Source organism: Dermacentor andersoni, chromosome 9 (assembly GCF_023375885.2).
Source record: "Dermacentor andersoni chromosome 9, qqDerAnde1_hic_scaffold, whole genome shotgun sequence".
Taxonomy (NCBI): domain Eukaryota; kingdom Metazoa; phylum Arthropoda; class Arachnida; order Ixodida; family Ixodidae; genus Dermacentor; species Dermacentor andersoni.
Window position 1 is genome coordinate 99,026,851 of NC_092822.1, and position 24,610 is coordinate 99,051,460.

The 24,610-nt window shown below is 44.7% G+C and overlaps 1 protein-coding gene across 2 annotated transcripts; it reads right to left on the reverse strand.

Moving 5' to 3' along the window:
• Positions 1-1,415: 1,415 nt before the first annotated feature.
• LOC126528435 (uncharacterized) lies at positions 1,416-14,486 on the reverse strand. Of its 2 annotated transcripts, none has more exons than XM_055069324.2 (4): positions 11,961-14,486; positions 11,562-11,634; positions 5,858-6,006; positions 1,416-3,036 (listed from the first exon to the last, which is right to left on the reverse strand). In XM_055069324.2, the coding sequence occupies exons 1-4, from the start codon at positions 11,997-11,999 to the stop codon at positions 2,737-2,739; spliced, it is 561 nt and encodes a 186-aa protein (XP_054925299.2). In that variant the 5' UTR covers positions 12,000-14,486; the 3' UTR covers positions 1,416-2,736. The 2 variants fall into 2 exon arrangements, with proteins under 2 accessions (XP_054925299.2, XP_050032282.3); XM_050176325.3 differs by having other exon boundaries at positions 12,710-14,484.
• Positions 14,487-24,610: the final 10,124 nt, after the last annotated feature.

The window sequence follows — 24,610 nt, forward strand, 5'->3', positions numbered from 1 at the left end:
GCCAATTCAACCATGGGCTACCCGGTGACTCAGGTAGGCGGGAAGACAGATACATCCATAGATACATACAAACCTAGCTCCAGGAAAGTGCGTGAAATACCCTGAGAATGCTAAAACATTAAAAAATAAAACGTTGGAAATGTCTTGACAGTACACCTTTAAATGTGGGCTCCTCACCAGGCCCCACTGCAAATTTTGGTTAGAGACAGGAAGCAGTCCATCTAAGAAGAATTTTACCGAAATAACTTTTTAGATCAGTTCATTATTAGAAGAGATAGAAGACATTGAGCTGCCCAATTACCATTCTGACAGGAGGCAAGCGTTACTGCACTCTCTCCCTACACCTTTAGCTGCTTTAGCAAACCCGCCTCCTTTCTTGTGGCGTTGCGCCTTCCACATTGGATGATTAGTCATGCTGAGTGATGAAACATGCACAGCGGAAAGGCCTCTGTGCATGTGACGATGACCCTTTAGCGTGAAGTGGGCATCCTCGAGAGGGAAAGAGTGCAGCATTCGGTTTGAAATTTCCGCTGTTCTTGTGGCATGCAGTGTCGTAAAAATATGCAGACGCGATAGTCGGCACTTTATGTATACACTACACTTGTTTGCTAAAAATGGCCAAATCTGGTAAACGGCCCTTTAAGCGTAGCATGTCAGACAAGAGTGAAAACACCATAGGTACTTATGGTGTCTTCATGCTTGTCTGTGGGCGTGACCTCAGCACTCGTGCACTGTAATAACTACTGCCAATTCAATTTTTTTTTATTAAGAATGTGAGAGCTTCTACTTCCCAGTCAATCAATGCTGCGCAGTGGTAGCAAAACTGATTTGAAGGAAGTAGTAATGCCTTGGCTGACTTGGTAACGACCTGAAAGTGGCAAGCTCTGGGAGGTTGGTGTTGGTTTCTGGTAATCGTGAGCTGCATGTTCCCCTTGAAAATTGCAGCCTACACAATGACTAGGCGCTTTCTGAATGAGAGCGAATTTTGAAAAAGAAAATTAGATTATGGGGTTTTACGTGCCAAAACCACTTTCTGATTACGAGGCACGCTGTGGTGGAGGACTCCAGAAATTTTGACCACCTGGGATTCTTTATTGTGCACCTAAATCTAAGTGCACGGGTGTTTTCGCATTTCACCTTTATCGAAATGTGGCCACCATAGCCACTGAGCAACCATGGCAGGTAGAGCGAATTTTGAGACAATGAATTTACAGTTTTGTAATTGACGGACATGTGTTCTGTATAATATAATCTGCACCTTCTAGGTATTTGACTTTATTTTGTCACTTGACAACAGTCCTTATTTGTTGGCTTGTTTGTTGTATTTTTATGACTGGAGCCCCGTGGCAAGCTTAATTTAGCTTGACCAAAATTGAAGCCTGTCAGAGCATAAGTGTGCTGACCATTTTAGCAACTACAGGACAGGTTACTCCTTTTTATTTGTTCTTTTCTTTTGTAAATGTGCAACACACAATTTTCATATCTGTACACCTTCAAAAACGGATACTAAAGGCATAATATGACACTCTGTAAGTTTACAAATAAACATTTTGTTTGAACATTGCGCCTGTGCAATGCCTGTGAGAACAAATGGCATCCAAACCAATCTGTGCTAGTGGCACCAGGATGAGTGATATTGCAATAAAAAAAATTAACATGTTGGTTCAAGCAGTACGCTGCATGGTGAAGTTAAACCCAGTTTGTAGTGCACGGAGAAGAGTGTAATGCGCGGGCAGTCAATCACTACAAGCCCTGTACTTCACTTCCATGTAGACCGTCTGGTAGAGTGCGATCATGGCAGTGATTAAGACAGCAAGAATAGACTTCAGGTAGGCTCTAGAGCACCACCCTAACATGGCGTCTCATTAGCAAGTGGTCCCTGTTTTCCCAGCACTGCGGCACCTAATTGTCTGAGGCATGACGTTGAGTTACCTTTGCACGAGGTCCTGGACTGTTCGGCGCAGTATATGTGGCACCACACTACAGTGTTACAGCACATGTGTGGACGTGATTCTGGCCATGTGTTGCCATACCGTATCCACAATGGGACCGAAGTTCCTGCTTCAGCAACATCAAGGTACAGACAACCTAACGCAGAGCTCGTTCCAGTAGCTTGTACGCTGTTTGCTGGTTCGAAACAGTGAGGTAAAGGCAGTTCAGTTTCTGCAGACTGCACTTGTGGAAATTCAGAAACCAGAGGCTGATTTAGATTTAAAAGTGGGAATAAAAACACCGTTCAATGTAGTTCAATGGATGGCGCAAAGTTACTGCATACACAATTACCAGTGATTGATTCTGCACTCTAGAAGAGTAGATTTGGCCAATTGAGCAGAGCAAGATGTCTAGCAAACTCGATGTCAGTGCTTGAGGCACCACGTGGGCATGAGACTCGCACTCTGTCACCATATCACGCAAGCATGTGTACCCGGCCACAAAAGATTACGGGCCACGGGATCTTAGAAAAGGTTCCATTTCCGAGCAGCCTGCAGCAGTAGCCTGAAAAACTGTATACGACAATGTTGTTAGCACATTCTAGTCGAGGGCCGAAATGCAAATACCAGGCTGCGTTGTGATGTTGCCGAGATATTCGGCTTTTTCTCAGGTTTCACGGTTCGTAATATTTTGTGGCCGGGTGTACATCACACACAAGAACTTCCGTGGAGAATGTCGGCACTCCACTTTGGGTCACTGTGCAGGTCATTTAAACCATCCTTGTGACTGGAAGAAAGCAGTGAGTCAAGGGTGGTGCATCTGGACATGTCGCCGAAGGTGGTCTGTCCTAGTGAAAGCCTTGGTGCAGCGGTCGCACCTGAAGGGCCGCTCACCCGTATGGCTGCGCATGTGCACACCCAGGTGGTCCTTGCGTGAAAATGACACCGAGCAGTGTGTGCAACGGAAGGGCCGCTCTCCCGTGTGTGTGCGTTCGTGTCGAGCCAGGTCAGACTCGCTGGCGAAGCCCATCGGACAGTAGTGGCACTGAAAAGGACGCGCCGAGAGGATGGCTGCCGTGCTGCGGTTACTCCTGCTGGCCACAGGCTGCAAAGGGGGGCAAAGGTCACAGCACCTTATTAACATACTAATGGCATAACTCTCGATGCACTCCCATGTGTAGCATGAAAATCGTTATCGTGAGAAACATTGAGCTCGAGCACCTCTATTTCTTGTTTTGGAAAACATGTGAAATGCAGAAACTTTTTACCTGTTTTTTCCTTAGTTGTCCTTGTCTGTTTATGCACTGCTTACTATGCATACTTATTAATCAGTGCAAACAATGAAAGACACAGAGTTGGAAGAACACAAAACGAGCACTCATTGTTTTCACGCTGATTAATAAGTACGCATCCTTTCCAACTCGCCTATCTTTCTACCTTACTGCTTACTATGGATTGCTTCCCACCTAGCAAAGACACTTCGTCTGAAAGACATCTGAATCATGTCTCAATGTCCATGCACCATTTTGGAGACAAATGGGACCTCTGCCGGACATCCACTTTTTTGATATCCTACTATGGATGTCCCAAGGATATTGTTACGGGGAGAAGAGGGGTTTAAAATATATTTAGAGGGTATTTACAACGCCTTCACTGGCATTGAAGATGGAAGACAGTTCACGTGACACCAGCGAGCGCCATCGTAATCTGTACTGTCCTCAGTTTCGTCTCTGGTAGCGGTTGGTAACAAGACCTTTGGCAGCGAAGGTGCCGCCTCAGCGCTTGCTAGATCGTCCCGATTGGCATCGCTTGAGGCAGGTGACGTGGAAAACATCTGTGGAAGGTCGAGACACGGTGGAATCGAGAGACGAGGTTTCATACGTGACTTCGGTCACTTCGCGCAAGACACAGTACAGGCCAGAGTAAGGCAAAATCAACTTTTCGCAAAGACAAACTCGCCGTGACGTTGTCCAAAGAAGGACCATATCACTGGGGTTGAAGTGGGCATCACGGTGGTGGGCATCATAGAATTGTCATTGCTTTTCCTGTAAAGCGGTAAGGCACGGGCAGGCAATTTTGCATGCCTCTACAGCTCTGAAGATGGCATCAGAGGCATGCTCTGACGACGTGTCAGGAACGGTGGGAAGAGAAGCGTGTCAAATGGCGGCGTGGGCTTTCTTCCGTGCAAGAGAGAAAATGGAGAAAAAACCAGCAGAGTTTTGTCAGGAGGAATTATAGGTAAATGTTACAATGGGTAGAGCAGCATCCCAATCATGATAGCAAGCATGTCTTTGATAGTTCTATTATTATGACTGTGAGGCTGTTGGTCTGAAGGCGGTCCACCGTTGTCAACTTGTGTTTTGTAGTGCAGGAGTAGAAGACGTCCTGGACAACCGTTGATATGAAATAGCGGCCCCAGTCTGTCAGGAGCTGTCAAGAACTGCCGTAGTTATTATTATTTTTTTTCATATTTCTCCATCTCTTTTTCACAGGCTTCTTGTGCAGAAGGGACTTGTGTACAGGGTTCGTACAGAATATTTGACTCAAAACTCAAGGACCGTTCAAGGATTTAAAAGGTGCCAAAGGCCAGGCTTCAAGGAGGACAAAAAGCAAACCTTGTTCATACACATACACTGAAAGAAAGTGAAATCTCCTTCCTGGCAGCAATTTTTTGCAGCTATGAAGAATATATAAAGCTATCAAGAACATAAGGGGGGCGTACAATCTCTGTTTTTATATGCCTACAATGGCAGATAACATCTCCTATCTTTTAGATAAAAGAATCACCTGTGTCCCATATTTTTTTTCTTCTCACTTCTCCTGCTTTTCTTCCTCAACCCATCTGCCTGGTTTATATTTCTCTTCTGCTGTCACTTTTCAAGTCTCACTTGAGTTGGTGTGTTGCAACATCTCTCTTATCTCTCTCACACCTTACCAGGTGCTGTTGGACCTCTCGTCCTCTCACCAACATAACCATGAATCTGTCCTTGACATTCATTGCATCTTCATTTTCTTTCCCTTCATATGTAAATAGACATCAAACATCAGTGAAATAAGCTAAAGTAATGGACTTATTTGTCAGAAACTCCCCTGCCACCACACAAACATCACCTTTTCATGCCAAGAACCTTGTTGACAGCTGCTCCTGCCCCTATTTTTATGACATTTACACCAATTTCTTTTTCTCATGATTGGCTTATAGCTTAAAGGATACTTTTGGGTTAAAACATCCCACACTACCTTATCTTAAATTGGCCTTCACACCTGCAATACCTTGGTGGTGAGGGCATTCCCTTTATTTTTGACTTCATTTACACACGAGGGACATCAGAATTGCCTAATCAGGTAAGTCCCTATCACATATTATTGGTTATTATGACGTGTTTACACAGTACACAGCGAAGTACAATAAGGACAGGTAAGAACATTAATAACAACTAATCTTTTTGTTAATCGCCAACAAGGAGACATTTTTAAGGGCACTAATGGCATTGAATAATTTCGCAAGTTGGAGGTCTTTACTCAGTGAGATTGCCTCGACCTTTACCTTGTTGACAAAGCTCTTTCCTTGGACGTAGTTCTTGGGGATTGCTTGCACAGATTTTTCACTGAACACCTGGTGTGGCCAACACGACAAAGCCACCTTTCTTGTATGCTTGTAGGAACTAAATGTTGTTCAACTATGCTTAATTAACACAGTATAATAAGTACGAACTAACTAGCCTAGCAAAAAGTAGGGACCTGTACTTTTGGCTATCTCGTTGCATGCCCGTACCCATGGCTACGTTGTGCTGTGATGTGCTAGGTGTGAGAAGTTGAGATGAGGAAAGGAAAGTTCAGCTACAGGCAGCGAGTTCCTCGCTGCTACGTCATTCATTCTTAGGCAGGGAAACTGACAAAACTGATGATGAGAAACTGATGCTCACCTTTGGTTCTTCTAGCACAGAGGCACTCGCATGCACCACCCGCATCTCTTCGTTCGGACCGTTGGCGTCCAGCAACTGCCAGGGATCCAAGTGGCTACTGGAATGCTCGACCGGCGACAAGGTGTCTGCAGCTTGTGGCGCATCTGCGTCTGTAGGCGGATTGTTCACGAAAATGTAAACAAATTACAAAGATGTGGAAAAAGTTGTTGGATCTATTTGCAATATTTATGGTCATACTTCAATATGTGAACTGCGATGTGACAGGTAAAAAAGTAGGCGAGTGCCTAAAATTATTTTTTCAGCTTTTATACGATTGTTGTGACAATGATGTCTCACGAATACTTTTCAAGGTTTCAAGAAGCAAGTACTCCCTGTCAATTATCCCACTCGCCCTGTGTAACAATTGCTCTGAATATTCTTATTTTCCATGAACAATAATAGACTCGAGTAACCTCTCGGAACATATCACTACACAGCAATCTTTAACGTGTTATTAAATGCAGCTTCTTATTGTGTCGTTTTTCCACAAGTACTTTCCTCTTTTTTGCTTAATTCTTTTTCCTACATTGTGCTTAGCAAAACTTATCAACACTTATTACTGTATTTGTACCACTCTTCAGAGATATTGTATAAGATTGCAGTATCTGCTCTTAGGATTGACTCATTAACATTATCCTGGCTTTGCAATTTCTTATCTAATCGGCAACAGTTTGTATCTGTGAATAACTTTAGCTCCTCCACATCTGTTGTAACATCAGGTGTACCCCAAGGTAGTGTGTTAGGCCCTCTTCTTTTCCCAATTTTTATCAATGATTTGCAGAGCAACATTTCCTCCTGCATATCACTTTTCAAGGATAATTGTGTAAATTACAGAACGATTAACTGTCATGATGAACATCTAACTTTGCAAAATGACCTTCACCTAGTTAATCAGTGGTACGACCATTGGCAAATGACACTTGACACATCTAAGTGCTGTGTTCTTTCCTTCACTCATATGAAATCATATCCCAAGTTTCCTTACAAAATCTGTTCGGTGGAAGTTCCTCGTGACTCTGCTTACAAATATCCTGGCGTTTATTGTTGTAGTAATCTTGCCTGGAGCTCTCACATCGAGAAGATATGCACTGAAGCTAACAGAACTTTAGGGTTTTTACATTGTCCTCTGCACCTTTCACCATCTACCATCCGCCAACAGGCCTCCCAAACTTTTGTACGCCTTCAACTTGAATATGCTTTATCGATCTCGTGTCCTCATCAACAATACCCAATAAATAAATTGGAATCCAACCAAAATCGTGCTGCCCACTTATTAACTTCTAATTACAGTCGTCAGTCTAGCATAACTTAAATTAAACGAGATGTTCCCCTTCCGGACTTGGATTCCCACCGCTCTGTTGCCCTTGTATGCCTCTTTCATAAATACTACTATAGTTACTAGTTACTACTATAACTCATGGTCCAGCCATTTGTCGCTTGAAATTTCTTCTCCCACATCTACTTGACTTCATAACCATCTGTTCCAGGTGCATTTTTGGCCACACACAGTCATCTAATAACCCTGCATTACCAGGTGCCATTGCACTATGGAATAGCCTTCCAAATAATATTGTTTCAATAAAAGATCCTGCCAAATTTCGTGAACTTTTGGAACTTGACATGTTCGCTCGACTATGTCGTACGACTTTGTATTGTATTCGCCTTTGTTTTGCATTGTATTCCCTTGACTTTGTATGTATCTTTCCCAATGTTTACCAGTGTTCCTTTCTTTCCAATGCACAAACTTATTTGTTTCTCCTACTATGTAGTTCCCTTTTATGCCTTAAATATTTGTCATTATTCTGTAACCCCCCCCCACCCCCAACCCATGCTCCTCCAAGCCTGTAGGGTAAACTGAATAAATAAATAAATATATCTATAAACAATTAAATAATTAAATAACAATAAGGCAAGTTGGCTGGCTTTACTACGCATGGAGCATGTAGTCGGTAAGGTCTATTAAAAGCAACGTTAGCTTACACTTGCAAATAAAATTTCTGGGGCATCACTACTGAAAAATTTTCACTTCTGAGTTTACATCTCGAAAATGAGAGAATGCAAATGGATGGTGAAACAATGCAAATTCTGTTTGAGTTGTGCAGTGGCGTACTAGGCACTGTGTTCTTGGACTGTAATGTACTATAGCCAGCATTTCATTGACAAAAAAAGAATAACATTGCTTTATAAGAAAATCAAGCACTGAAACCAGCGAGTTTTGTTAACTTTCTACAAACAATAACAACCAAGACATGCAAGAATATTTGGAAATCCATGTCACACTGATGCAGCAGTTTGCAAGAGAGATTCAATGAGGGAGGGACCCTTTGGCTTTTATTTTATTCGTTAACAATCAACGTTTTCCTTCTGAATAAACAAAAACAAACCTTGCAAAAATACCTACGAATTTTAAACTGATTTAGTGTTAAGAAGTCTTGTCCCTACAGAGGTGCTCGGTGTTAAAATGAAGCACCATTGTATTGGAATTGCTTTTTCAATTTCCAGAATGATTCTCACTGGTTATTGTTTTAACAATGCAATGAACTACTTTTGAGTTGTAACTACTTATACCACCTCTGTATGCAAGAATACATTCTGAATAGTGGAGAAGTGCATGCTACAATGAGACACCAGCAAAGGAGCTATTCGATGGTTCTTGAGAAAAAAAGGAGGAAAAAAAAAAAAAAAAACTTGTTCACATTTCATAAAGCTATGATGAGCTAGCTTAACAATACTGAGGCCTTGCACCCTGCACTTCGGACAGTAATTGGGCCATCTACTCGAAAGGCAGTACAAAGCCTTAAAGAGGCAATAAACCACTCGGAGCTCAAAGATGAGTGAGCCTTCGCCACTCTCCCCATAAGTGCTATCTTCTCCTTGCCACATACTTCTGTAAGAGATGTATGAACAGTATGCGAGTACCTAAAGTCCTGTGGGCAAATTTTTCTTGAAGCACGATCAACTTTAATTGGCTTGTCAGGACTGTGCACTTCTCAGCTATATGCTGTTGCCACCAAAGCATGCACAGTACCAAACACACTGCACAATGTGAACTTAGTCGACTGCGCACAACAAAAGTCAAGTGAGACGACGAGAAACATCGGGTGTGCGACTGTGCGGCAAACGTGTGCTAGCAGGTGGATCAGAAGTGATGTTTCTTGTATAAGGAGCAGTCGAGAGCATTTACCCTGGTGATCTATAATTTACGTTCAAGAAGAAGGTGGTGGCTGTGTGAGGACAGCATTGCTTGCACTGTCAAATAAAATGTTTTATCGTCTTTGTCAGCGGCTGCGTGTTACACATTCCCTACAAGTTGTGACGGGCATGTGCACTGGGTGTACCCCTGCCTGTCATTATAGGCTGTAATGTTTTTCTCAAGCCAAGGTCATTTGAAGCATAGCGTTCCTTCCACCCCGTTGCTTTCTGTTTTATTTTCTTTCCTGCTAAGCATTGGAAATCTATACTAATTTATCCTGGTGATGTAACGTAGAGGCACAACCACTGCTAGAGGGAACACGGGAGACCACAGCAGGGCTTTGCATGGCGCCACCACCGGCGCCCCGTGAAGCCCCTTGACATGCATCACACCATAGCGGACAGCTCACCGAGCTTTTCACCAATTGCTTTGAACGTGCCTGTGCCACGAGACTTCACAAGGCTCCGGTGCCTTCTGGGGAGCGATGCCACAGGTCCCCATGTTTCTGCTAGCAGTGGCCATGCCTGTACATGAATCTGTTGGTGTCATGTGTGAAGGGACCGAAAAATCTGTTCATCTTTAAAAAATTATTAACAGTTTAGGGGCCCATTAAAAGCTGCGAAGCAGTAAACAATACTGCCAAGTAAAATTCTATTCATCCACATGCACCTTTACACTGACATGTTATCTCATGCCCAAAAGGAAGGCTTATCAATCATAGATCTCTGCTACGTTAAAACATGGAGCGCAGCAATTTCAGTGCAGCAGAGATAGAAGGTGTCACTGTTCCTTCCTCTAAGAACATTTACGCTTTCTGTGCAGCATAGCTGCTGCAAGCATACTTTTAATTTATTTTGGACGAAACAGGCAGGTCAGGTGCGTTCTGCAGTAGAGCAGCCAATATGGCAAGTTGGTTCAGCATAGTAAAAGCTGAACACGCAAGCAGGCAGTGACACACTCAGAATTGTAGATGATGTAGAAATGCTTTTGTGTGTTGTCCGCATCCCTGGTTCTGCATTCAAATTTTCACAGGTACCTTACCTAAACATGATATAAAAATGTATTGAGAAATGCAAGTTACATACAATGTTTGAGCATGGACAGGTGAGGAGACGAGACGGAGAGCCGCCGTTAACATCTCCCATATCTACACAACACATTGTACAAAGAGCTGCCACATAAATACACAAACATACATTTTCGTAAAACATGATTGATACGTAAGTGAGGAGTCATGCTTCTTTTATGATTAGGTGTGTTCACTTGCGTCGCACAACAGCTCCTGCACATTGCCGTCATTGCTGTAAACTCTGATTACCATCAGCCACCTATTGCAGTGCAAATAAGAATAAGCATGTGGAACGAAATCAATTACATAACAATCTATTACCAGGACTTTTCATGGCTGTGGTATAAATTATGGTTATGACAAAAACACATAAGTGGAGACTGCAGGATGTAGATGACAACATGATGATGATAAAAACAATACTGGACATGGTAAGTGATCGCTTCAATGTTATAATATCGTTTTTGTCATGGTCTTGATTTTCGGAGGTTATCAGTAAAGCATCAGCACCAAAGTGTCATTGACTCACTGCAATGACATTAACATGACATAGAATGTGTACACTGCAGGGTGGACTCATAAGGCACAGGAGAAAAGGTAAGAACTATTTTTTTTTTAAAGTAACAGAGTGAAGAATCCTGCCTAGTTTTGCCTGGAAAGTTATATGCTCAGGTACCCACATCCAATCCCCTCGAATCCACCTATGACCTATCTTAGTAACTAACGTCTCTTTCTTAGTCGCTTTGAGGTTGTCTACATTCTAAACAAGCAGTTGGTGCGAATTATGAAGTGTCCATCACTTTCACCCCTAATTCATAGCGGCGCTCGTCCTGTCAGTTTGCAGCAATATTCTAAGGACGAGCTCCACTGCCTGGTGCTGGAATTGGGCACTTGTGCAGGTCATTTTGCAGTTTGCACTTGTTGTCAAATGTTGAACGCATACTACTGAAGAATTTTATGTATAGCAAAAAAAAAAAAAAAAATCTGTCTTTCTCAAAAGAAGGCTTGTTATTCATGTCTTTATTGAGAAAAAGGTGCAGCCCATACACTTAATACTTTTTCAATGAGTATGCTTATTGCTTCTTTAGTTTCATGTTCTATGTTTTTTTCTTTAAGTTTCTCATGTTTCATTTAGTTCCTCGGGGAACTAAACGAAAATTGGGCAACATTTTTGCATCTCTTTGAGTAAGGTTTAAAGGTAAAGTAGAGTCAGAGGGTTAAAGCCAAAAAGTTCAGACGAGAAAATGCCAAAGCATCAGCGTGTCCTATAACAAGCAACTAGTTGCCTTTTCGCAAGCATAAGCGTTCTTAATATCTATTTATAAGGACAGGCCCGTAGATTCCATTTGTCACAGTCCAGAATGCCTTGTTTTCCAAGTGTTTTCCTGAAACTAGACACATACGAAGGGCAGTAGAGCAGCACCAAATGAAATTTTCAGCATTCCTGTAGGCTCGTAGCAAGTCACATGCCATTACCTGAAAAACAAAGAAGGTACAGACATTAGGGATGACAAGCACGCTCAGCAGTTTCAAAATGTCTGGTCCATCCTATAAGTTTAATGACCACACTTTGCCAAGTTTTCTGTGTAAACAGCAGTGCACTTTACTATACAGAGGATTTTTTTTTAATGCACGTTCTTTCTGCCCAAAGACATGAGAAGGATACGGTTTAAAGGGCAGATTACAGAACGTTAACGCTCCCCAAATATTCACTTCTTAAAACAAAATGAAAGGAGGCCTCGTGATCTCGGACAACTCGTCACAAAGCAACCTATATGCACAAATTAAGAAGCTCTTCATACCTTAAAGGTAACAATTGGAGACGCCCGCATAGGTAGCATTTGGCCACAGATGTGAGAAAACTTCGAAAATTAGCGAACTACGCTAACGGCGACTTAACAGAATGCACGATCGCCATTTATGAGAATAGAACAACTTACTTACTAAAACCTCACTATCAAATCAAACCTCATTAAAGAGTTGTTTTTAGTCACAAGTGAACTGATGCCAACGCTCCCGTGCCGAGCTTTCATACGGACTAGAAATAAGATCTTGGTTGTCTCGTCACAGGGCTGGTTTCTTTATGAAAAAGCCACTTATGCATTTTTCCTAGTCGGCAAGCAGAATTGTATGTAAGGGAAAGTCACAGAACAAAAAGAAATAAAACACATATGAGACAGTTCACAGGGGTTCTTCAGCTGCCAGTCGCGTGCCGACAAATGCAGCAAGATAGTGTCAACACTTCGTTGACTTCAAGCTACTCGCAAGAAAAGTAAAAAAAAGCATTCATATTCATGACCAAAAGCAACTGCGACAAGTGGAAGGGATCACAGTATTCCTTGCAGCGATCAAACACCGAGCGCACAACAGCAGACCACACACATCCTTTCGATAATTTGCAGCGATTTGTCACCGGCAAGACAAAATTATGGGCACTACAGACGCGCTGATGTTGTCGTTACTGTCGAAAACATTGGAACAGGCAAGACAATGTCGATGAACGAAGAAAATTGCTCGGAATAAACCACATCACAGAGGCAAAACAACGCACGAGAGAAACTGCATGGGCGCAGCCATTAGGACGCGTGATGCGACAAGCGATGTGTCTGGCCAAATTTGAGTGAGGAATGTATGTGGGATGCGGTCTGTTATGTTGCTTCAGTTTCGGAATGCTGAATCTGGAGGGCGTTAGCGCGCGATCTGCGATGTTTGTAGCGCAGGATAAACGCAACACGCACTCGCGCACACAAAAGACAAAAAAAAAAAGAAATGGGAAAGGAATTATTGCGTCTTTTCTATTTTTACCGTTGCGTTCACCATGCGCTCGCAGCCCCGCGGTTTTGGTTTGCAGTTTCAGTGCAAGAAAAAATAAATGAAGCGACCAAATAAATATATAAGATGCTGAAAACTCAAATAGCCAAAGGCACATTTTATATCTACACATAATTGCATCACTTCGCTTTATTGTTATGTAGTTTGAAAAGATAGAACCACATATGCAAAAGCTATTGATTTTTTTTTTTTTTTTTTTTGCTATGAGCGTCATGGCAACTGCAACGCTTTGTGAGCTGTGAAGTTGTGTCATGCTATGTGTGCGTGGTGAGCGAGCAGGTAGACAAACTCACTTCCCTGCTACTGTCGCTTGGCAATACCTTCAAAGGTAAGCATGGACGAGCGCACGAGTCGGCTCATTATGCCTACGTCCGCTGCTTTCTTTGTTCATGTTTGAACGGCACCTTGTACACACGAAGAAGAAAAGGGGCGGGGGAAGAGGAGGACCTTGCTTTTGGGCTGGCGGCCTCGCTCCATTCAGTGCTTTAGTGTCGAGCACTCTAAATAGAATGCTCCCGCCTTTAACAATATGTCATATGTGCGTAACTTTGCATCCGTTATCGACATTGTAATAACACTAATACGGTAGATTACACAGGTAGTGTGTCTGCCTTAATTTTTTCTGCTGTTTTAGGATAGCAATTACGAACGGCAACACTGAGCATACAAGTTGGCGGCAGTTGGCGGCGCCACGCTAGGGTGGCCACGCTCCCCATCCTAAATTCACGTAGCCTTTTTTTGTTTTTTTTGTTTTTTTCCCCTTTTTTTCTTCCCCCCTTTTTAATATGTCTTTTCTTTTAGTTTATCACTGTACAGGGACCCTCCTAAAAAAAAAGGGAAAAAAATCTCTATTATGTATGGCCACACATGTGCAGGTCATAAATACCAGGTTCTCTAGTTGAGTGCCATCCGTGCGGTATAACCGAGCTCAGATTGGTCCACCTTGACTGATCAAAATAGGTTAATTTATCCCACTGTAGGTTAAATGAGGCGTACAACTCCTGTGCGGGCGGTAGAGTATCCGCCTCGCGTGCAAGAGGACCGTGGTTCGAATACCGGTGCCGCGCGATTCTCCACCGGAAAAAAAAACCGTGTGTTGAGAAAATTGCACAAACAGGCCTGGAGTGCGGCCTGATCCCGGTGACCAGAACCGGTAACGCACTCTCTCACCAGAGCAGGATTGGCCACCCTGGTGCAGTACTTGGCCACAACCTCCTATATGAACACAACAATCAAACCCCGGACCTCAGTCCCCAGCAGCCGCGAAGCAACTGACCACGGCGGCGGTCAGATCTGTGACGCAGCAGAGGGTGCTAAGAATACCTGGCTCCGGACAGGCCACCATTGGAATCTGAACCTGGCAACGTTTAACGTTAGAACGTTATCTAGTGAGGCGAGTCTAGCAGTGTTATTGGAGGAATTAGAGGGTAGTAAATGGGATATAATAGGGCTCAGTGAGGTTAGGAGGACAAAAGAAGCATATACAGTGCTAAAAAGCGGGCACGTACTGTGCTATCGGGGCTTAGCGGAGAGTCGGATATGAGTCGGATTCCTGATTAATAAGGATATAGCTGGTAACATACAGGAATTCTATAGCATTAACGAGAGGGTGGCAGGTCTTGTTGTGAAACTTAATAAGAGGTACAAATTGAAGCTAGTACAGGCCTACGCCCCTACATCCAGTCATGATGACCAGGAAGTCGAAAGCTTCTATGAAGACGTGGAATCGGCGCTGCGTAAAGTCAAAACAAAATACACTATACTGATGGGCGACTTCAATGCCAGGGTAGGCAAGAAGCAGGCTGGAGACAACTCAGTGGGGGAATATGGCATAGGCTCTAGGAATAGCAGGGGAGAGTTATTAGTAAAGTTGGCAGAACAGAATAATATGCGGATGATGAATACCTTTTTCCGCAAGCGGATTAGACGAAAGTGGACGTGGAGGAGCCCGAATGGTGAGACTAGAAATGAAATTGACTTCATACTCTGCGCGAACCCTGGCATCATGCAAGATGTAGACATTCTCGGCAAGGTGCGCTGCAGGGACCATAGGATGGCAAGAACTCGAATTAGCCTGAACTTGATGAGGGAACGGAAGAAACTGGTACATAAGAAGCCAACAACTGAGTTAGCGGCAAGAGGGAAACTAGAGGAATTGCGGATCAAGCTACAGAACAGGTATTCGGCTTTAACTCATGAAGAGGACCTTAGTGTTGAAGCAATGAACGATAATCTTATGGGTATCATTAAGGAGTGCGCAGTAGAAGTCGGTGGTAACGCCGTTAGACAGGAAACCAGTAAGCTATCGCAGGAGACGAAAGATCTGATCAAGAAACGCCAATGTATGAAAGCCTCTAACCCTACAGCTAGAATAGAACTGGCAGAACTTTCGAAGTTAATCAACAAGCGTAAGACAGCTGACATAAGGAAGTATAATATGGATAGAATTGAACATGCTCTCAGGAACGGAGGGAGCCTAAAAGCAGTGAAGAATAAACTAGGAATAGGCAAGAATCAGATGTATGCGTTAAGAGACAAAGCCGGCAATATCGTTACTAATATGGATGGATGAGATAGTTCAAGTGGCTGAGGAGTTCTATAGAGATTTATACAGTACCAGTAACACCCACGACGATAATGTGAGCGAGAATAGTCTAGAGGAACTTGAAATCCCACAAGTAACGCCGGAAGAAGTAAAGAACGCCTTGGGAGCTATGCAAAGGGGGAAGGCAGCTGGGGAGGATCAGGTAACAGCAGATTTGTTGAAGGATGGTGGGAACATTGTCCTATAAAGACTGGTCACCCTATATACACAATGCCTCATGACCTCGAACATACCGGAATCTTGGAAGAACGCTAACATAATCCTCATCCATAAGAAAGGGGACACCAAAGACATGAAAAATTATAGACCGATCAGCTTACTGTCCGTTGCCTACAAAGTATTTACTAAGGTAATCTCAAATAGAACCAGGAACACCTTAGACTTCTGTCAACCAAAGGACCAGGCAGGATTCCGTAAAGGCTACTCAACAATTGACCACATTCACACTATCAATCAGGTGATAGAGAAATGTGCAGAATATAACCAACCCTTATATATAGCCTTCATTGATTACGAAAAAGCGTTTGATTCAGTCGAAACCTCAGCAGTCATGGAGGCATTACGGAATCAGGGTGTAGATGAGCCATATGTAAAAATACTGGAAGATATCTATAGTGGCTCCACAGCCACCGTAGTCCTTTAGAAGAGTTAAGTCCTCCATAAAGAAAGCAACAAAATCCCAATAAAGAAAGGCGTCAGACAGGGAGATACGATCTCTCCAATGCTATTCACAGCCTGTTTACAGGAGGTATTCAGAGACCTGGACTGGCAAGAATTGGGGATAAAAGTTGATGGAGAATACCTTAGCAACTTGAGATCCGCTGATGATATTGCCTTGCTTAGTAACTCAGGAGACCAACTGCAATGCATGCTCACTGACCTGGAGAGGCAAAGCAGAAAGGTGGGTCTGAAAATTAATGTGCAGAAAACTAAAGTAATGTTTAACAGTCTCGGAAAAGAACAGCAGTTTACGATAGGTAGCGAGGCACTGGAAGTGGTAATGGAATACATATACTTGGGGCAGGTAGTGACCACGGATCCGGATCATGAGACTGAAATAACCAGAAGAATAAGAATGGGCTGGGGGGCGTTTGGCAGGCATTCTCAAATCATGAACAGCAGGTTGCTATTATCCCTCAAGAGAAAAGTGTATAACAGCTGTGTCTTACCAGTACTCACGTATGGGGCAGAAACCTGGAGGCTTACGAAAAGGGTTCTACTTAAATTGAGCACGACGCAACGAGCTATGGAAAGAAGAATGATGGGTGTAACTTTAAGGGATAAGAAAAGAGCAGATTGGGTGAGGGAACAAACGCGGGTAAATTACATCTTAGTTGAAATCAAGCAAAAGAAATGGGCATGGGCTGGACATGTAATGAGGAGGGAAGATAACCGATGGTCATTAAGGGTTACGGACTGGATTCCAAGGGAAGGGAAGCGTAGCAGGGGGCGGCAGAAAGTTAGGTGGGCGGATGAGATTAAGAAGTTTGCAGGAACAATATGGCCACAATTAGTACATGACCGGGTTAGTTGGAGAAGTATGGGGGAGGCCTTTACCCTGCAGTGGGCGTAACCAGGCTGATGATGATGATGATGATGACCCCAACTAGATGTTCATTTGAGGGATCGCCAACCGTTTGTGCGCAGGCGCGAGTAAGAGCGGGCGCGAGAGAGAAAATAGAGGTCCGCACGCCAAGTTGTGGCAACTGGTTGCTCGGCGTTACGTTACGGGTAACGAACTACCCAGACGGACGACGTTTCCACGCAGACGTGGTTTCCTTGTGTTCCTTGGAAATTGCTCGGCAGCAAAGAAAATCTCGCCCTTATCCGGATACGAAGCTCATCGGAAGCCTATGGGGACCTGTGGACTCTGGTGAGGACCCTTCTTTGCCTTGTCCTACGGATCCTGCTCGTCTGATAGACTCAAAACAAGCACGGCTGGCGCTTAGGCTTAGTGCGGCCGAGCCGCCGCGCTCGCCCGACGAAGAAGAAGTGTTTGTGCCAGATGTGAGCTCCTCATCTGTACCTTCCACTGGACTGCTGCGCGTGACAACATCCATGCCAACTATGCAGCCGAAGTGTGCAACCGATAGCTCGAATACCCAAGATGCCACACCGAAGGACGGTCCTCTTCGTGATGTGCATGTGAACCTATCCGCAGTCGTGCCGACGGACACTGGTGACCCTATGGACGTGCAGCCATTTGGCGGTTCGACGAATGCAGCCAAGCGAGGTCCCCCTATCAACGTGCTTCAACAAGACGCCATTGCATCGCAGCAACCGGCAAAAAAGGTAAGGGCCACCCCAGACAATTCCTCCACGGCCTCCCCTACGCCCGCTCCCCTCAGTCTTACCCAACGCCCACCCCTTCTCAATCATATCGAGTTCATATACGGCCCCTTTCATGCTACGACATAACTTCAGTAGCCACAAAATATGTCCAAAGGGTCATCGACCAATCTCTTGAAACCACCGGATACAAAGGGTTCGCAGCATACAAATCTACCAACTCGATCACTGTGCACTTGGCATCTCTCAGTGATGTGCAGAAAATGTGCACTTTAACATCTATCCCGCTGTCAGAAGGTCAACACCTGCCTGTGCAGTGCTACTTTGCATCGGGCCCTAATATACAGAGGTGTGTTGTCTATGGCATTGACCCAGAAGACACCCCTGAGATAATATGTCGTGAATTGACCTCCACGACACACATGGTGCTCGCAGCTAGATTCATGGGCAAAAACCGTACATGCTTAGTGACGGTACAGGGCCCTCAATGTATCCCAGAACGGTTTTATTACTATGGTTGCATATTGCGACCTAAACCCTACCTCCCTCGAGCAATATTCTGCTACCGCTGCTTTCAACGTGGACACATGCAGGCATTTTGCCCACAGCGTACTATTGATCCAGAAAAGCTCACACCAGAAGGCCAACCACGATATCGATGTGGCTTATGTAAATCTGATGAGCACGATATGACAAGCACAAATTGTCCGACTAAACAGAAGGCCACAATGCGGATACGAAAGGCTGTACCAAAAACGACTATAGTAACAACACACAATCGTTATGAGGTTCTTGCAGAAGAGCCAGAGATGCTCTTGGCAGAAGAGGAAAAAGCCCCAGAAACACAACTGTATTCTTCTGTTCTTAAACGTGGCAAGCAGTCGCAGACAAAGAAACAGAAATTACCGGAACCTCTGCATCAGTCAGATGATGACCATGATGACATTGACGCTCGGATAGACGCACTGGCCAGAGAGATTGAGCGACTACGCAAACATAAAGAATTGGTAATTCTGCGTCGTCAGAAAATAGGACCGACACGTGACGCATCAACCACTGCAAATGCCACCGTTACGCCTGGATCCCGTCCGGCACCACAGGTCAACCAAGCTGTTTGGACAGCAGTTTTAGATCAACTTGCTCAACTAACGTTGCTCATTCAGAATTGCCTGCATCATGGCTAATTCTCTGCAGCAGCTGTCACAGGATGGAATTCTACAGTGGAATTGTCGGGGCCTAAACTCCAAGTTAGGAGAAATTAAAACCAAGCTTCAATACAATAAGCTACATGTATGGGCACTGCTTATTCAAGAGCATAATAAGCTATGCTCCCTATCCAATTTCAATGGGTATCATAACCCATCTATTAGAGATAGACGTGCTACTACAATGGCTTCAGCTCCGGGAAAAGCTGCAGTTTATATATCATCGCATATTGCTCACACAGTGATTGACCTGGAGCCATGGTGTAGTGGTAATCAAGAAGTTGTCGGGGTCCTAACACGACCAGTGAAGACTCCTGTCATTCTAGTGTCATTCTACGCCAGACCGCAGCGCACACGTTTGAACTTGGGGTGGATAGCCCATCTCCGGTCTACGTACCCGGGAATTCCTATTCTCGTGGGTGGAGACTTCAATGCCCCACATACAGAATGGGGGTACAAGTACAACTCCCGAAGAGGATACCAAGTTAAAAACATCATGAGCGATGCCACTTTTACACTGCTGAACCATCACGCTGTGGCTACCTGTGCTGTACCCGCAGTATCTAGAACACACGCTCCAGACCTCACGTGGTGGTTGGGTCCTGGAATGCCGCAGTGGCGGGTGGAACCAGACACATGGGGCAGTGATCATATGCCAATAATGATTGGTTTGCACAGAACGTGCATAAAGAAAATTCGACGACGAGTAACAGTCACGCATTGGGATAAGTTTCGGGAATCATCGATTGATGAAGTACCCTCAGAGCCCTCAGAAATTCTTCCCGCTTTGCAAGAACTGCTACGGAGGAACACCACTGTGACCACAGTTGACGAGGAACAACCTCAACCGGACCTCACCCTTTTGCAACTTTGGGCAAAGCGACGTCAGGCAGAATTGTATGCGTCGAGGAATCCCGATGCACCAGGTAGCCGTGCACGTGCTAACCATATAGCGGCGAAGGCGCGTCAGCACGAAAAGCAACTTTCTCGACGACGATGGTATGAGTGGTGCGAGAATCTTGGATCGGGCATTGGAAACAGAGCACTTTGGCGTACGTTCCGGTCAATGGAACGCGGTCATAAGCAACCTGACCCTGCAGCGAGCGTTAGGTTAGCGATGCAGAGTTCGCCACATCAATTTGCAGAACACGCTGCTAGAGCGTTTTTCCCGAAATACGATCAAGCGTCACCTATAAACTGCCCCGATATTGATGAGTCTGCCACAACCTCCAAATCCGAAATATCCAGCCCTTTCAGCATGGCCGAACTAATAGCGGCGATTGAAACTTCGAAGCAACGAACAACACCTGGTCCCGATGGTATTCCTTATGAGGTTTTCAAGAACATGGAAGGAGCAGCTCTCGACGCACTTCTTCAGGCTATTAATAAAGTATGGGAGACTGGAAACGTTCCACCTGATTGGAAGCATTCACTTGTTGTCGCGATTCCGAAACCAGGAAAGTCTCCAAATAGCCTGCAGTCTTTACGCCCAATTTCACTAACCTCAACTGTCTGCAAACTCGCTGAAAAGATGCTGGCCACACGAGTTTCCTGGTGGCTTGAACGCCACGATAAATATCATCCTGCTCAAATTGGATTCCGTTCTTACTTGGGAACTGAAGACGGCCTTTCTATGTTATCAGACGATGTTTTACAGGTTTCTCCACACAGTCATGCTGTGCGCACGGTAGTAGCAACAGACATAACGAAAGCTTATGACAATATCGACCATGAAATCATTATATCTAACCTCATCGACCTGGGACTTCCACCGCGGGTGATAAGATTCATCTACTCATTCCTTCAGAATCGCACATTTGCGATTAGAGTAGATGGAAGGCAAGAAGGATATTTCACATCGAACAGAGGAGTCCCACAAGGTTCGGTTCTGGCTCCTCTTCTCTTCAACGTTGCTTTAATACCTCTAGCCTGGCAACTACATCGGATTCCGGATGTGAGGTTCTTAATCTATGCGGATGACGTCACTTTGTGGTCCGTGCATTAAGATATATCTAGACAAACTCAACAGCTTCAAGAAGCCCTTGATGTGCTGAACAACTACGCTCGGAAAGCAGGATTGGACATTTCCGCCCTAAAATCAAGCTATGTTGTGGTGGCCAACAAGAAAGGACGCACAAGAATCACGCAGCACCCCTTCACATTTAGACTCGGCGCAGTGACAATCCCTGAGGCTTCTGAGGTCCGTATACTAGGTCTCGATATTCACCAATCCGGCAGTGGTGCCCACTGGCTCCGTAAAACCAGACAGAGTTCGACAAAAACACTTCACCTTATTCGTCGCATTGCAGCAAAAGCAGCTGGAGCTCGTACTGACGTAGCTCGACGGTTGGTGCGTGCAGTCTTGCAGCCACGAATTTTATATCAAGCACAATTTCAACGGCTGACTTTGGCACAGCTGGCACAGTTGGAGACGATTAATCGCGATGCTATGCGCACAATCACAGCACTGCCCCGCATCACTCCGATACCAACCTTACAGGAACATGCCCAGCTCAACACAATTGCAGAGCTAATTTTGCAACGTGAAAAAGCACGTGAAATAAAAAAGCAACTTATTCCGGCTGTCGCTGCGTTGCATGCTCATTTTCACCGCGGCTCTCGGATTGACAATCAGCCCTGTCCAATGCCTCCCTGGGAATTCACCAGCTTCACAACTAATAAGACAACGAAGTTACGACGCAGCGATACAACAGGTATTATTGACGAACACAACAACGTCGATGCATCATGCGTTAACACCTGCAAAGTCTATACGGATGCTGCCATTCTCCCGGACGGCGGAAGGACATCATTCCTGAGTACTACGCATAATTTCATCAGCGGCCACCACCGCTATTTATCTACGGAAGCCAGCGCTCTAGTAATGGAACTTCAAGCCATCCATGACGCTGTGCAAGATGCGACATCTAAGCTGCCTACCATCAAGTAACTAGATATCTTCACTGACTCTTTAGCGGCTATTCAGGAACTCAAGAAGGTTGATAAGGCGATGGAAATCTGCGAGAGAATACACACTATGAATAGTAAGACAGCTACTTGCGTCAAGGTACACTGGATTCAAGGCCATTCAGCAAACCCTCACAACATTGCTGCTGACCAGCAGGCACACTGCCCTCCTAATCCTGATCCTCCACCTATTCCCCTCCCACCCCAACCCCGTAACTCGCTGCGAGCCCGTAAAAATGTTCTCCGGCAGGACACACGCGCTCTTATCCCACCGTGTGTCTGCTCCCTCCCCCTTCATCTTACTAGGGCGGAGGAAGTTGTGCTTAGGAGGCTTCGGGCCGGGGTGGCCCTTACACCGGCTGTTGTCTCAAGGTGGAACTGGTCGCATTTACCATTGGGTGCTACGTGTCCATACTGCTCCATTCCTGTGGTGGAATCAGATGCATACCACCTAATATGGACATGTACGGGTTTACAATCGGAACGCTCGCGTCTCCTACTGCAAGCCGGCCTCCGCTACAGTGTGACAACCAGCTATGACCGCTGGATACATGACAACAGATTCCACAAAACACTGCTTCAATTCATACACAACACAGGCCTCACAGCACACATATAATACACATATACGCTCCAAGAATTATGCCTTAAGGGCAAGCCTCTATCGCAATAAAAAAAAAAAAAACAAACTACCCAGACGAGCTCTACACACTCGTGATGTTTACAATATAAGAACATTTTCCCCCGGTTGCGCGAGGAGCACGTTTCATTTTGTGACAGTTACGTACTGAAGTGTTCTAGGCTCCTATCCCTGGATGTGCGATACCCTCATTTGTCTAATTTGTTTTACTGTGCTATAACTGTCTTTACAGCTTCTGCTATCTGTGCATCATTGACAACGATTAGCAGCAAGTGCTGATTGCTGCTGGTTGGCTTAGTGCAGGATCTGGTATGTATATCCATTTGCTCAAGGCTTGCTGTTGCTTCCAATACTTGAGCTGCTCCAGTAAAGGAATCATGATTTAAAGGTCGCTTGAGTGATGCGTGCCACCCTATGACTGTTATGCTATGCAGGTGGCAAGGCATCTTCAAGTTTAGGCCTGTAAGGCTGGTCAGTTATCAGTTGGGCGTTCCTACAATGCATTACACGTCCATATAAAATTGTCTAGGCCAAAACACTTATAGTATTGTATTGCACTTGATGCCTGATGCCATCACAAAATACAAAGTAGAAGAATCCAGAAAATTTGTTTCCAGCTGTCCAGAGAGAAGAAATCATAAAAAATACTCGTGTTGCGAACTATGACTTATCGTCCTCAGCTGTGAGCAATTTCCCTGTGGGACTACTGTTGCTTTCCAACGTATCTTGTGTCAGGTGCACTATCACTTGCCAGTTGCATCCTCAATGTCCGACTAATTCTCGTAATACTGTGTCTTTGTGTACAATGCATTTGCTGCGCCACAAGTGATGCCTGTTAATGATGGCGAAATTGTTACTATAGATTAGGTCTCAAATGCAGAAGAGCTGCTGCTGTTAATTGCCAGGAAGTTTAACAAGCTGCTTTTTTAAAATTTTGCTCAAGGAGTAACAGACAGGAATGCTGCTGCCAAGCTACTTGAAAGAAAACCCCTGTCACAAGAAGTTCTTAAGATATCGTCCAAATTTCTGCAAGGAAATGACTGTCGCAATCATGCCGTGCATCCCTAAAGTACAATTTGTGAGTGGCGGAACCAAAGCCTGCTGACCGCAGTAATCTCCCTGCTCGACCTTTGCCTCCTCCTTTCCCTACTTCCTTCACAGTTGTATCGATGAAGTGCAATACTTTAAACAGCTGAAGCAGCGTGCATTGATCATGTTCTGCAGCAAAGGTGATGTGGATGAGTTGATGAACACCACCAAGCTGGATGTCTGTCGGATGCAGTCATCGGACAGTGGTGTGGAGACTGTCGACGAATCATGTAGTCATTACTGTTGAAGAGCAACGAGCTGGGAGGCTTGAGGAGACAGCTACTTGAGCATCGTGTCAACACTTCTGTCGTGCTCGGCTTCATTGCGCATAAAGACGAGAATTAGTCGACAACTCCTGTTAGTCCTGTGAGACGACTCCTGTTAGTTTGCTCAGGATTTCGGGCATGTGCTTTTCCGAAGTATTTCAGGTGCTGCCATTATGCCGATCAAATGGGAGAATCGTGAAGTGCAAGCGCCCAGTTGATGTTATGAAGGCCATCAGCTCTTGGTTTGTCAGGGAGAGAGGGATTTGGTGGAAGCCTGAATATGCATCTAGTCTTGAAACAACTGTTGCATCACCTAGCTGTTAGCTCACCCTTTTCTGTCCCCAGTGCATCCACCCTGTACATACTTTCAGCGTTTTCCATTTACATAATAAACTTTCTTCGTTCTTGAATGAAATATGCCTTGTTTAGTTCTTTTTCAGGTTTTTCCCATTAATTCATAGCATCGCCTTGGCACAAAATAACATAATACTGAAATGCATTCGACACGTGGAAGCTGCCTGCTGTCTTTATGTCCCACTTATATTCAGCCAAACAGAAA

Coding starts and splice junctions, on each gene's coding strand:
- LOC126528435 (XM_050176325.3), bottom strand. CDS start 13,243: ATGACACAACTTCACAGCTCACAAAGCGTTGCAGTTGCCATGACGCTC. Junction 6,007..11,561: donor GTGCTGCTCTACTGCCCTTC/GTATGTGTCTAG, acceptor ATCCGCCTACAG/ACGCAGATGCGCCACAAGCT. Junction 3,037..5,857: donor CTGTGCTAGAAGAACCAAAG/GTGAGCATCAGT, acceptor CCCCCTTTGCAG/CCTGTGGCCAGCAGGAGTAA.